The sequence below is a fragment of the Callionymus lyra genome, chromosome 3 (assembly GCF_982586985.1).
Source record: "Callionymus lyra chromosome 3, fCalLyr1.hap1.1, whole genome shotgun sequence".
Taxonomy (NCBI): Eukaryota; Metazoa; Chordata; class Actinopteri; order Syngnathiformes; family Callionymidae; genus Callionymus; species Callionymus lyra.
In genome coordinates this window covers 6,403,155-6,418,493 of record NC_141820.1, presented here as the reverse complement: position 1 = coordinate 6,418,493, position 15,339 = coordinate 6,403,155, and the positions used below count along the sequence as shown (strand labels likewise).

The window sequence follows — 15,339 nt, the reverse complement described above, 5'->3', positions numbered from 1 at the left end:
TACTAAAAGTTAGTATTTTTAGTGCGTTAGTGCGTCTCAATTCTTAGTATGCGAAATTTAGTGCGCCATGCATACTAAATTGGCGTACTAACACGCCCACAAAACTGAGTATGGTTCGATGGACACTAACCACACTAAACAGCCGCCATTTTAGTGACGTTTTAAACGGAAGTTACATCATATATAAATGCAATTATATTCATATACTTACAGGTGTATTTTCAGCAGCAGTAGGAGGATAAACACGTCTTCGCTGCTGATACCATCTTAAATATCTCGCGAATATTTAGATTCTCATATTTTTTCTTTATTTCTTTTTCCAAAGTTGCAATACGTGCTGCCAGCAGGTGGCGATTGCGTTCAAACAGCTGCTTGAAACATCATTAAATAGAAGTAGAAGAAGAAGCTGTCATGTGATTTCTGGTTAGTGTGTAGCAGCAGAGTTTGATTTGAGACGTACTATCTGTGGAGAATTAGTTACTAGTTAGTATGTACACTATCCTGATGCATACTAACTTCTAGTATACTAAGAGTAGTATGCGATTTGAGACACAGCACTGGTTTTATGTCCTAATGGTGGATCCCCTGGTAAAGCAAAGCGAAAAGGAAAAAGGAAGTTTAATAAACAGGACTTTTATGCTTTTCTGTGTTTTAAGTGATATTTCGAGTGTCCATTTGTAAAATATATGCTCGGACTACAGTGACTCAGATCTTCATTTCTTCAGTTGAATGTCACTTTATGAATTCATGGCTTTTTTTTTATCCAGCAGAAAAACAACTGGATGAAAATAAAAGTCTTTCAGAACATATTTATCAAGTTTGGAGCATCTGCCTTTGATACCTCTGGAATGTTTTTCCCTCTTTTATATCCAGTCAGTTCTTTACGCTGCCGTCTCCCTCGTCTCAGCATCTTTTGAACACCACACTGATCACTTTTGATTAAAGCTGTTATTTTATCTCATAGTTTGAATTGGTCCATGAACGCACCACTTACCGTGTGGATGTGAAGTTTAGAGCGTCAGTCGACAGTTTAGCTGCTGAAGTTACTGCTGAGTGTCAACAATAGAGTCAATGATCAACTTTTGCTTCAGTTCAGAGACAAGTGTTTTCTTTGATTGTATTTCAGGTCGTCAGGTTTATGCTTCATGGAGACTGATGCACTTTATTGTCAGAATAAAAGAGAAAGAAGTGACAGAAGTATGAACGCTACACTTCATATTCATGTTGTCACGTGTGTGCATCATCAGAACATCAACCATCAGAAGATCCTGACATGTGCTCGGCTGTACTTGAGCTTCAACTCTTACAGTCGACTGAACAACAAGTGATGAAAGAGAAAGTTTCTTCAACAATTCTTCACATTCTTTCTTCCTTCAAAACAACACGTTTGTTTCAGGAGCAGATTTCTTCTTTCCTCACTGTCAGCACTTTTCATGATGATTGACAGCAGCTACACACGTTTGATGGAGGAACACACTCACACACTCGGCTCACGCACACACACTGAAGAACCAGAACCAGGAACCTCTCTGAGTCCAAATCCCAGGTACAAAGGTTCAGTGGAGATGAAGAAGGTGTTGAGGGGTATAAGACCATTAGAGGAAACACTGTAAAACACCAAATATCCAGATTCAGGATCGTTGATCTTCACTGTTACTCTGTGAGAAACTTCTTGACTCTTGATGACAGTTTTTATCTTATTGTGACAGAATTTATATCCTTCATCATCAGAGCAGCTCAGACTCCAGGAATAACGGTTCTGTCCAAACTCAGACTCGTCTTCTTTCCCTCCGTCTCTTCTGAGAGTCAGTGCGATAGAAGCTCCTCCTCTCCACTCCAGCTCCCAGGAACATGGTCCAGTCACAGCTTCTCTGCTCATCACCTGAAGACACCGGTGGAATCTGTCGGGATGGTCCAGATAATCCTGATCCTGCGTCACAAGTTCCACCGTCCTGTTGTCGTTGGACAGTAGGAGGCGCCGGTGTGCTGTGTCCGGGTCCAGTGAGAGTGGACGGAAGTCTGAGAGAAGAAGACACGAGAGGTGATGATGGTGGAAGAACTTTCTCTTCAAGACAATCATGGACTCAGTGTCCCAGCAAGCCAGGGAGGGCTGCTCTGTTTGTTGACATCTAGTGGAGATCACCATCAAAGTGAAGTCTTCTGAGACTGGGACCACCTTCAGAGAAGAACCAGGAGAACTGGAACATCCCATAATAATCTTGAGGAGATGACTGTCACATTTGATTGACACCAGTGTGTCCATATCAAGTCAGCAGCTAAACTAGCATGTAGCTAACATGATGTTTCTTCATGTTGTGGAAACATCTCTGCGTTCATCTCCACCATCATCCAGGTGAGATGCTGCACTGAGATCTTCTCACTCCACTGAGAACGTGATGATCTTCATTTGCACTCTCAAGTCAAAGAGTGAAAAGAGTGAATGAATGAGTGTGAGATGATGAGGAAAGTCAACATTGCTGCTTCTACATCTGCACGGAGGCTCCTCACCAGCTGCTGCTGGACACCATGTTGGTGACCAGTGTTCTGGGCAGTGACCTGGACTTGATGAAGCTCCATCAGCAGATTCAAGTGTAACATGAAGTCACCAACATCACAACTGCTCCACGAGAAGCTGACAGAGTTGAGGAGTTCTCATCCATCAATCAAATCAAACTTACACTTCTCATCTCCAGATGTTGATCTCTGTGGTCCACGATCCAGCCTGGAGGAAGAAACATTGAGAAGATCAGATTCATTTGACTTCAGATGTTTCATGACTTCATGCTGCTAAGTGGACGTTCTTTCATGACTGTGTTGACCACAACAAAGATGGATCTAGAAACACTCGCTCAGTCTCCACTGTCTCCTTGTTCTTCCACTGGTGTCCAGCAGGAGAACATGGAGAAGCTCTGAGAGTTTGATTCATGTGCTCAGTTCAGATGAAGAGTCTGATCAGCGTCACACACTCACATCTCTCTGCTTCTGATCACATGTTCAGAAGATCTTTGGAGCTCAGTCAGTGAGTTCTGCTGCTCCGTCCATACCTGAGAGTCTCCAGCCTCCAGTCTGGACTCTCCAGTCCAGCAGACAGCAGCTCCAGTCCTGGTCCTCCTGGATCGTTGTAGCTCAGGTCCAGCTCTCTCAGATGGAACGGGTTAGATGTCAGAGCTGAGGCCAGAGAAGAACAACCTCCTGCTGAGATCTGACAGTTTGACAGACTGTAATGAAGGAGAAACAGTTTCATTAAATCATGAGACCAGAAGAACTGAAGACATGATGTTCTGACCTGAGAGTCTCCAGGTGACAGTGTGGACTCTTCAGTCCAGCAGACAGCAGCTCCACTCCTGGATCCTGCAGGTTGTTGTCACTCAGGTCCAGTTGAGTCAGACTAGAGGACGGAGAGCTGAGGACTGAGGACAGAAGTGAACAACTTCTCTCTGTCAGTCGACAGCAGTTCAGCCTGTGAAAGAGACGAGTGTCGTCAACAAGTGACTTTTTCTCTATTTTGACTTGAAAGACTTGATTTGAGGAAACACTGAACTCTTTACATTCATAAGATCATCACATGATTGTGTGAATATTTGAAGACTTTTCTATCAATCAGGATCAACTTGATCAAACACATGAAATAATGATGTTTTCATCAGTTCAACACTTTCCTGACTTTGTTTCATTATTTATAAAAGTGTCACATGATACACAGAGACTGTTGTGAGAGGATTGATGTTGTTTTTATACCAGAAACAAACACAAGAGAAGAAGAAAAACTAAAGTCACAATAGAAATAAATGAATAAAAGTGATTTATGACTCGAGACTTGACTCAAATTAGTGATTTATGACTCGAGACTTGACTCAAACTAGTGATTTATGACTCGAGACTTGACTCAAATTAGTGATTTATGACTCGAGACTTGACTCAAACTAGTGATTTATGACTCGAAACTTGACTCGGACTAGTGATTTATGACTCGAGACTTGACTCAAATTAGTGATTTATGACTCGAGACTTGACTCAAATTAGTGATTTATGACTCAAGACTTGACTCAAATTAGTGATTTAGGACTCGAGACTTGACTCAAATTAGTGATTTATGACTCGAGACTTGACTCAAATTAGTGATTTATGACTCGAGACATGACTCGGACTAGTGATTTATGACTCGAGACTTGACTCAAATTAGTGATTTATGACTCGAGACTTGACTCAAATTAGTGATTTATGACTCGAGACTTGACTCAAATTAGTGATTTATGACTCAAGACTTGACTCATATTATTGATTTATGACTCGAGACTTGACTCAAATTAGTGATTTATGACTCGAGACTTGACTCAAATTAGTGATTTATGACTCGAGACTTGACTCAGACTAGTGATTTATGACTCGAGACTTGACTCAAATTAGTGATTTATGACTCGAGACTTGACTCAAATTAGTGATTTATGACTCGAGACTTGACTCGGACTAGTGATTTATGACTCGAGACTTGACTCAAATTAGTGATTTATGACTCGAGACTTGACTCAAATTAGTCATTTATGACTCGAGACTTGACTCGGACTAGAGATTTATGACTCGAGACTTGACTCGGACTAGTGATTTATGACTGGAGACTTGACTCGGACTAGTGATTTATGACTCGAGACTTGACTCGGACTAGAGATTTATGACTCGAAACTTGAGTCGGACTAGTGATTTATGACTCGAGACTTGACACAGACTAGTGATTTATGACTCGAGACTTGACTCGGACTAGTGATTTATGACTTGAAACTTAACTCGGACTAGTGATTTATGACTCGAGACTTGACTCGAACTAGTGATTTATGACTCGAGACTTGACTCGGACTAGAGATTTATGACTCGAAACTTGACTCGAACTAGTGATTTATGACTCGAGACTTGACTCGGACTAGTGATTTATGACTCGAGACTTGACTCGGACTAGTGATTTATGACTTGAAACTTAACTCGGACTAATGATTTATGACTCGAGTCTTGACTCTGACTAGTGATTAATGACTCGAGACTTGACTCGGACTAATGATTTATGACTCGAGACTTGACTCGGACTAATGATTTATGACTCGAGTCTTGACTCTGACTAGTGATTTATGACTCGAGACTTGACTCGGACTAGTGATTTATGACTCGAGACTTGACTCGGACTAGTGATTTATGACTCGAGACTTGACTCGGACTAGAGATTTATGACTCGAGACTTGACTCGGACTAGTGATTTATGACTCGAGACTTGACTCGGACTAGAGATTTATGACTCGAAACTTGAGTCGGACTAATGATTTATGACTTGAGACTTGACTCTGACTAGTGATTTATGACTCGAGACTTGACTCGGACTAGTGATTTATGACTCGAGACTTGACTCGGACTAGTGATTTATGACTCGAGACTTGACTCGGACTAGAGATTTATGACTCGAGACTTGACTCGGACTAGTGATTTATGACTCGAGACTTGACTCGGACTAGAGATTTATGACTCGAAACTTGAGTCGGACTAATGATTTATGACTTGAGACTTGACTCTGACTAGTGATTTATGACCAGAGACTTGACTCGGACTAGTGATTTATGACTCGAGTCTTGACTCTGACTAGTGATTTATGACTCGAGACTTGACTCGGACTAGTGATTTATGACTCGAGACTTGACTCGAACTAGTGATTTATGACTCGAGACTTGACTCGGACTAGAGATTTATGACTCGAAACTTGAGTCGGACTAGTGATTTATGACTCGAGACTTGACTCGAACTAGTGATTTATGACTCGAGACTTGACTCGGACTAGAGATTTATGACTCGAAACTTGAGTCGGACTAGTGATTTATGACTCGAGACTTGACTCGGACTAGTGATTTATGACTCGAGACTTGACTCGGACTAGTGATTTATGACTTGAAACTTAACTCGGACTAATGATTTATGACTCGAGTTTTGACTCGTACTAGTGATGTGTGACTCGACACTTGACTCGGACTAGTGATTTATGACTCGAGACTTGACTCGGACTAGTGATGTGTGACTCGACACTTGACTCGGACTAGAGATTTATGACTCGAAACTTGACTCGGACTAGTGATGTGTGACTCGACACTTGACTCGGACTAGTGATGTGTGACTCGACACTTGACTCGGACTAGTGATGTGTGACTCGACACTTGACTCGGACTAGTGATGTGTGACTCGACACTTGACTCGGACTAGTGATTTATGACTTGAAACTTAACTCGGCCTAATGATTTATGACTCGAGTTTTGACTCGTACTAGTGATGTGTGACTCGAGACTTGACTCGGACTAGAGATTTATGACTCGAGTCTTGACTCGGACTAGTGATGTGTGACGAACAAAACAACAAGAGAAAGGAAGAGAGAAATCAAGAATGGTGACAAAGATGAGTAGAAATGAAGAGATAAGAGCAGGATGTGTGATGACACTGTTCAATATTGTGATGATGATATGACTTGTGATGAAGAAGAACATGTTTCAGTTTTCATACAGTTCCTGATGTGTTTATCACACATGCTCACATCACCATGAACATTACCCTGCATTGAAATCTAGAAACAGAACAAGTTAGAACATCACAAGTGTCACTCAAATGTCTTTGAATGTATTTGAGATCAGTAAATATGTGTCAACATACTGAACAGCACGACCCCAGCAGAAGTCAAAATAAACAAAGTTCAAGTGTCAGAACCTGCTGAAGACTGATGTCACTTAGAATCAGCTGCTTCATTGAAGAACAAACTGAAGACAAAACTTTGACTCTCTGGAGTCTCACCTCTGACTTTCACATTTCAGCTCTGAAGCTGTAGAAATGATGTTCTGACCTGAGAGTCTCCAGGTGACAGTGTGGACTCTTCAGTCCAGCAGACAGCAGCTCCACTCCTGGATCCTTCAGGTAGTTTTTACTCAGGTCCAGTTGAGTCAGACTAGAGGACGGAGAGCTGAGGACTGAGGACAGAAGTGAACAACTTCTCTCTGTCAGTCCACAGCAGGTCAGCCTGTGAAAGAGACGAGTGTCGTCAACAAGTGACTTTTTCTCTATTTTGACTTGAAAGACTTGATTTGAGGAAACACTGAACTCTTTACATTCATAAGATCATCACATGATTGTGTGAATATTTGAAGACTTTTCTATCAATCAGGATCAACTTGATCAAACACATGAAATAATGATGTTTTCATCAGTTCAACACTTTCCTGACTTTGTTTCATTATTTATAAAAGTGTCACATGATACACAGAGACTGTTGTGAGAGGATTGATGTTGTTTTTATACCAGAAACAAACACAAGAGAAGAAGAAAAACTAAAGTCACAATAGAAATAAATGAATAAAAGTGATTTATGACTCGAGACTTGACTCAAATTAGTGATTTATGACTCGAGACATGACTCGGACTAGTGATTTATGACTCGAGACTTGACTCAAATTAGTGATTTATGACTCGAGACTTGACTCAAATTAGTGATTTATGACTCGAGACATGACTCGGACTAGTGATTTATGACTCGAGACTTGACTCAAATTAGTGATTTATGACTCGAGACTTGACTCAAATTAGTGATTTATGACTCGAGACTTGACTCAAATTAGTGATTTATGACTCAAGACTTGACTCAAATTAGTGATTTATGACTCGAGACTTGACTCAAATTAGTGATTTATGACTCGAGACTTGACTCAAATTAGTGATTTATGACTCGAGACTTGACTCAAATTAGTGATTTATGACTCGAGACTTGACTCAAATTAGTGATTTATGACTCGAGACTTGACTCGGACTAGTGATTTATGACTCGAGACTTGACTCAAATTAGTGATTTATGACTCGAGACTTGACTCGGACTAGTGATTTATGACTCGAGACTTGACTCAAATTAGTGATTTATCACTCGAGACTTGACTCAAATTAGTTATTTATGACTCGAGACTTGACTCGGACTAGAGATTTATGACTCGAGACTTGACTCGGACTAGTGATTTATGACTCGAGACTTGATTCGGACTAGTGATTTATGACTCGAGACTTGACTCGGACTAGTGATTTATGACTCGAGACTTGACTCGGACTAGTGATTTATGACTCGAGACTTGACTCAGAGTAGTGATTTATAACTCGAGACTTGACTCGGACTGGTGATTTATGACTCAAGACTTGACTCTGACTAGTGATTTATGACTCGAGACTTGACTCGGACTAGTGATTTATGACTCGAGACTTGACTCGGACTAGAGATTTATGACTCGAAACTTGAGTCGGACTAATGATTTATGACTCGAGACTTGACTCTGACTAGTGATTTATGACTCGAGACTTGACTCGGACTAGAGATTTATGACTCGAAACTTGAGTCGGACTAATGATTTATGACTCGAGACTTGACTCGGACTAGTGATTTATGACTCGAGACTTGACTCGGACTAGAGATTTATGACTCGAAACTTGAGTCGGACTAATGATTTATGACTCGAGACTTGACTCTGACTAGTGATTTATGACTCGAGACTTGACTCTGACTAGTAATTTATGACTCGAGACTTGACTTGGACTAGGGATTTATGACTCGAGACTTGACTCTGACTAATGATTTATGACTCGAGTCTTGACTCTGACTAGTGATTTATGACTCGAGACTTGACTCGGACTAATGATTTATGACTCGAGACTTGACTCGGACTAATGATTTATGACTCGAGTCTTGACTCTGACTAGTGATTTATGACTCGAGACTTGACTCGGACTAGTGATTTATGACTCGAGACTTGACTCGGACTAGTGATTTATGACTCGAGACTTGACTCGGACTAGAGATTTATGACTCGAGACTTGACTCGGACTAGTGATTTATGACTCGAGACTTGACTCGGACTAGAGATTTATGACTCGAAACTTGAGTCGGACTAATGATTTATGACTTGAGACTTGACTCTGACTAGTGATTTATGACTCGAAACTTGAGTCGGACTAATGATTTATGACTTGAGACTTGACTCTGACTAGTGATTTATGACTCGAGACTTGACTGGGACTAGTGATTTATGACTCGAGTCTTGACTCTGACTAGTGATTTATGACTCGAGACTTGACTCTGACTAGTGATTTATGACTCGAGACTTGACTGGGACTAGTGATTTATGACTCGAGCCTTGACTCTGACTAGTGATTTATGACTCGAGACTTGACTCGGACTAGTGATTTATGACTCGAGACTTGACTCGAACTAGTGATTTATGACTCGAGACTTGACTCGGACTAGAGATTTATGACTCGAAACTTGAGTCGGACTAGTGATTTATGACTCGAGACTTGACTCGGACTAGTGATTTATGACTCGAGACTTGACTCGAACTAGTGATTTATGACTCGAGACTTGACTCGGACTAGAGATTTATGACTCGAAACTTGAGTCGGACTAGTGATTTATGACTCGAGACTTGACTCGGACTAGTGATTTATGACTCGAGACTTGACTCGAACTAGTGATTTATGACTCGAGACTTGACTCGGACTAGAGATTTATGACTCGAAACTTGAGTCGGACTAGTGATTTATGACTCGAGACTTGACACCGACTAGTGATTTATGACTCGAGACTTGACTCGGACTAGTGATTTATGACTTGAAACTTAACTCGGACTAGTGATTTATGACTCGAGACTTGACTCGAACTAGTGATTTATGACTCGAGACTTGACTCGGACTAGAGATTTATGACTCGAAACTTGACTCGAACTAGTGATTTATGACTCGAGACTTGACTCGGACTAGTGATTTATGACTCGAGACTTGACTCGGACTAGTGATTTATGACTTGAAACTTAACTCGGACTAATGATTTATGACTCGAGTCTTGACTCTGACTAGTGATTAATGACTCGAGACTTGACTCGGACTAATGATTTATGACTCGAGACTTGACTCGGACTAATGATTTATGACTCGAGTCTTGACTCTGACTAGTGATTTATGACTCGAGACTTGACTCGGACTAGTGATTTATGACTCGAGACTTGACTCGGACTAGTGATTTATGACTCGAGACTTGACTCGGACTAGAGATTTATGACTCGAGACTTGACTCGGACTAGTGATTTATGACTCGAGACTTGACTCGGACTAGAGATTTATGACTCGAAACTTGAGTCGGACTAATGATTTATGACTCGAGACTTGACTCGGACTAGAGATTTATGACTCGAGACTTGACTCGGACTAGTGATTTATGACTCGAGACTTGACTCGGACTAGTGATTTATGACTCGAGACTTGACTCGAACTAGTGATTTATGACTCGAGACTTGACTCGGACTAGAGATTTATGACTCGAAACTTGAGTCGGACTAGTGATTTATGACTCGAGTTTTGACTCGTACTAGTGATGTGTGACTCGACACTTGACTCGGACTATTGATGTGTGACTCGACACTTGACTCGGACTAGTGATGTGTGACTCGACACTTGACTCGGACTAGTGATGTGTGACTCGACACTTGACTCGGACTAGTGATGTGTGACTCGACACTTGACTCGGACTAGTGATGTGTGACTCGACACTTGACTCGGACTAGTGATGTGTGACTCGACACTTGACTCGGACTAGTGATGTATGACTCGACACTTGACTCGGACTAGTGATGTGTGACTCGACACTTGACTCGGACTAGTGATGTGTGACGAACAAAACAACAAGAGAAAGGAAGAGAGAAATCAAGAATGGTGACAAAGATGAGTAGAAATGAAGAGATAAGAGCAGGATGTGTGATGACACTGTTCAATATTGTGATGATGATATGACTTGTGATGAAGAAGAACATGTTTCAGTTTTCATACAGTTCCTGATGTGTTTATCACACATGCTCACATCACCATGAACATTACCCTGCATTGAAATCTAGAAACAGAACAAGTTAGAACATCACAAGTGTCACTCAAATGTCTTTGAATGTATTTGAGATCAGTAAATATGTGTCAACATACTGAACAGCACGACCCCAGCAGAAGTCAAAATAAACAAAGTTCAAGTGTCAGAACCTGCTGAAGACTGATGTCACTTAGAATCAGCTGCTTCATTGAAGAACAAACTGAAGACAAAACTTTGACTCTCTGGAGTCTCACCTCTGACTTTCACATTTCAGCTCTGAAGCTGTAGAAATGATGTTCTGACCTGAGAGTCTCCAGGTGACAGTGTGGACTCTTCAGTCCAGCAGACAGCAGCTCCACTCCTGGATCCTGCAGGTTCAAGTTGTAACTCAGGTCCAGTTGAGTCAGACTAGAGGACGGAGAGCTGAGGACTGAGGACAGAAGTGAACAACTTCTCTCTGTCAGTCCACATAAGTTCAGCCTGTGAAAGAGACGAGTGTCGTCAACAAGTGACTTTTTCTCTATTTTGACTTGAAAGACTTGATTTGAGGAAACACTGAACTCTTTACATTCATAAGATCATCACATGATTGTGTGAATATTTGAAGACTTTTCTATCAATCAGGATCAACTTGATCAAACACATGAAATAATGATGTTTTCATCAGTTCAACACTTTCCTGACTTTGTTTCATTATTTATAAAAGTGTCACATGATACACAGAGACTGTTGTGAGAGGATTGATGTTGTTTTTATACCAGAAACAAACACAAGAGAAGAAGAAAAACTAAAGTCACAATAGAAATAAATGAATAAAAGTCATGAGAAAAACAAAGATGTTTGTAGATTATTTTTGAAGGTTGTTTATCAATCAATACATCGATCAACTTGTTTTCATCTGGTGACACCTTTTATTTGTGATTCATGAAAATGTCTCAATTGAAGATTTCTATCAAGTTTTCTTTCTATAAACTTGTTATTTTCTACTTCTAATTATGTTTTCATTCATCAAAGTCTTCAAAGTTTCCCTCCATCATTGTTCAAACATGTGTCGTTTCTTTAAATCTCCAGGTTTCAAATGTTTTCTCTGTATTTCCAGGTTTGAATATGGAGGCCTGCGAGGGTCAAATCAAGAGTTTACTCACCTTTTCATTGATATTTGGAAATAATCTCCTTCCATGTTTCAAGACAATACTTTTGGCAGAGATGGAGACTCGAGTCACACCTATGACTCGTGACTGAGACTCGGAATTTGTGACTCGAGTCAACAGGGACTTATTTATAGTGACTCGACTCATACTAGTTATTTGTGACTCAAGTGTCGACTAGGACTAGTGATTTATGACTTAAGACTTGACCTAAACTAGTGATTTGTGACTCAAACCTGAGTCGTCCTTGTGATTTGTGGCTTGAGAGTCGACTCAGATTCTGGATCTGTTACTTGAGACTTGACTCGGACTAGTTATTTGTCTCTTCAGTGTTCACTGGGACTAGGAATGTGTGACTTGATATGAGAATTAACTTTAACTTGTGACTCGACACTTGAATCGGACTTGTAACTATAAACTTGACTCAGACTCGTGTTCTCTGACTCAAGACTTGACTCGGACTGGTGATTTGTAATTCGAAACTTGCCCCCAATGAGTTATTTCTGACTAGAGAGTCGACTCAGACAAGTTATTAGTGACTCGACACTTGACCTGGAATAGTGATGTGTGACTCGAGAGTCGACTCCTACTAGTTACTTGCGACTCAAGAGTCGACTTGAACTTGTGATTTGTGACTCAAGAGTTGATTCATGCTAGTGATTTATGACTCGAGAGTCGACTCCTCTAATTGATTTGTGACTTGAACTCAGGATTATTTACTGTAGACTCGACTTGACAAAACTCTCTGGAGTCTCACCTCTGACTTTCACATTTCAGCTCTGAAGCTGTAGAAATGATGTTCTGACCTGAGAGTCTCCAGGTGACAGTGTGGACTCTTCAGTCCAGCAGACAGCAGCTCCACTCCTGGATCCTTCAGGTCGAAGTTTCTACTCAGGTCCAGTTGAGTCAGACTAGAGGACGGAGAGCTGAGGACTGAGGACAGAAGTGAACAACTTCTCTCTGTCAGTCCACAGTCTCTCAGCCTGAAAAAAATGAAACAGGAAATCAAACGTTGATGTTTATATCTTCAGAGATGTTCCAATGATCCACTTACAGAACTTTATGTGAAGCTTGAACCATCGGCAGAAGCCTCTCAAGAACCTCCTCTGAAGCAGAGTATTTCTTCAGGTCAAACTCGTCCAGATGTTCCTCTGAGGACAGTAAGATGAAGGCCAGGGTGGACCATTGAGCAGGAGACAGTTGATCTGTGGAGAGACGTCCTGATCTCAGCTGCTGTTGGACCTCCTCCACCAGAGAAGTGTCCTTCACTTCATTCAGACAGTGGAACAGGTTGATGATTCTCTCTGGAGACACATTCTCACTGATCTTCTTCTTAATGAGCTTTGCTGTGTCCTGATTGGTCCAAGAGCTTCTTCCTGTTTGTTTCAATAAACCTGTCAGGAGACTCTGGCTGGTCTGCAGAGAAAGACCCAGAAGGAAGCGCAGGAACAAGTCCAGATGTCCATTTGGACTTTCTACAGCATCATTGATTTCTTTCTGGTAGAACTTTTCTATGTCAACGATTCTTGACTGCAGGTTGACTTCAGAGTTGAAGAACTTCTGGTGAACATGAAGAGCAGCCAGAAACTCCTGAAGACTCAGGTGGATGAAGCAGAACATCTGGTCCTGGTACAGTCCTCTCTCCTCTCTGAAGATCTGAGTGAAGACTCCTGAGTGAAGTGAAGCAGCTGTGATGTCGATGTCACTCTCTGTCAGGTCTGATTCATAGAAGACCAAGTTTCCTTTCTTCAGGTGCTCAAAAGCCAGTTTTCCCAGAGACTCCATCATCTTGCTGCTCTCAGGATCCCAAACTGTGTCTGTCCAAGCTGCTCCATGGTACTTCAGCTTCTTGACTTTGGACAGAACCACCAGGAAGTAGATGAACATCTCAGTCAGGGTGTTGGGCAGCTGTCCTGTGTCTCCGCTCTTCAACATGTCCTCCAGAACTGTGGCAGTGATCCAGCAGAAGATCGGGATGTGACACATGATGTGGAGGCTTCGGGAGTTCTTGATGTGAGAGATGATGGTGCTGGTCTGCTCCTCATCACTGGACCTCTTCCTGAAGTACTCCTCCTTCTGGAGGTCAGTGAACCCTCTGACCTCTGTCACCATGTCCACACACTCAGGAGGGATCTGATTGGCTGCTGCAGGTCGTGTGGTCATCCAGAGACGAGCTGAGGGAAGAAGATTCCCTCTGATGAGGTTTGTCAGGAGGACGTCTACTGAGGTGGACTCTGTAGCTGCTGTGAGGACCCGACTGTTGAGGAAGTCCAGAGGGAGTCGACACTCGTCCAGACCGTCAAGGATGAACAGAACCTGGAGTCCTTCAAAACTGCTGAGATCTTTGGTTTCAGGAAAGAAAAGATGAACAAGTTCCACCAAACTCAACTTCTTCTCTTTCAGCAGGTTCAGCTCTCTGAAGGTGAAAGGAAACATGAAGTGGAAGTTCTGGTGAGCTTTGCCTTCAGTCCAGTCCAGAGTGACCTTCTGTGTCAGGAGGGTCTTCCCAATTCCAGCCACGCCCTTCGTCAGCAGGCTCCTGATTGGTGGGTCTCTCTCAGGTGAGGCTTTAAAGAGGTCTTCTTGTCTGATGGTGGTTTCTGGTCTGGTCTGGTTCCTGGTGGCTGCTTCGATCTGTCGGACCTCGTGCTCCTGGTTGACCTGGTCTGTGCCCCCCTCAGTGATGTAGAGCTCCGTGTAGATCTGATTCAGAGGAGCAGAGTTTCCTGCTTTAGCGACCCCCTCAGACACACTGTGGAACTTCTTCTTCAGGCTCCTCTTCAGCAGTCGTTGAATCTTTTCTACACGACTTCCTGAAGAAGAGAAGTCACATGAGTCACAAGATTCTAAAAGCTGAAGATCAATCTTCTCAGCAGCTGCAGGAATTTCAATCTCGAATGTTCTAATAGATTCAAGACTTCATTTTCAGCAGGTTGAAGGTTCAAATCCTCTTACTTCCCCACAGAAGACCAGCAAGCTCCTCCTGCTTCATGCTCCTCAGGAGGTTCAGGATGATCTTCAGGAAAGCTTCTCTGTTGCTCCTCATCTGCTCCTCTTCACACTTCAACTGCTCCTCTTCCTCATCATCCAGGTGTTTCTGTTCACCTGGTCTGAGAAACTTCTTCACTCTCTCCAGTTCCTCCTTCACCAGGGTCATGACCTTGTCCTCCAGCAGCTGAAACACAAACATGTGACTTGATCATGTGACCTACAGAGGTCACCAGAGGTATGTCTCAGTCCAAGTCTAACCAGGACCTGTTGAGCAATACTTTCTTCAAGAGTAGGACCAGAGAG

At 42.0% G+C, this 15,339-nt stretch overlaps 1 protein-coding gene across 1 annotated transcript; it reads right to left on the bottom strand.

Annotated features, from left to right (window-relative positions):
- Window positions 1-1,230: 1,230 nt before the first annotated feature.
- On the bottom strand, window positions 1,231-15,339 carry LOC148083127 (NLR family CARD domain-containing protein 3-like). The gene is made up of 7 exons (XM_087786248.1): window positions 15,001-15,339; window positions 13,100-14,858; window positions 12,852-13,028; window positions 11,201-11,377; window positions 3,045-3,218; window positions 2,679-2,722; window positions 1,231-2,019 (listed from the first exon to the last, which is right to left on the bottom strand). Exons 1-7 carry the CDS (start codon window positions 15,233-15,235, stop codon window positions 1,478-1,480), a joined length of 3,108 nt encoding a protein of 1,035 aa, XP_087642374.1. The 5' UTR covers window positions 15,236-15,339; the 3' UTR covers window positions 1,231-1,477.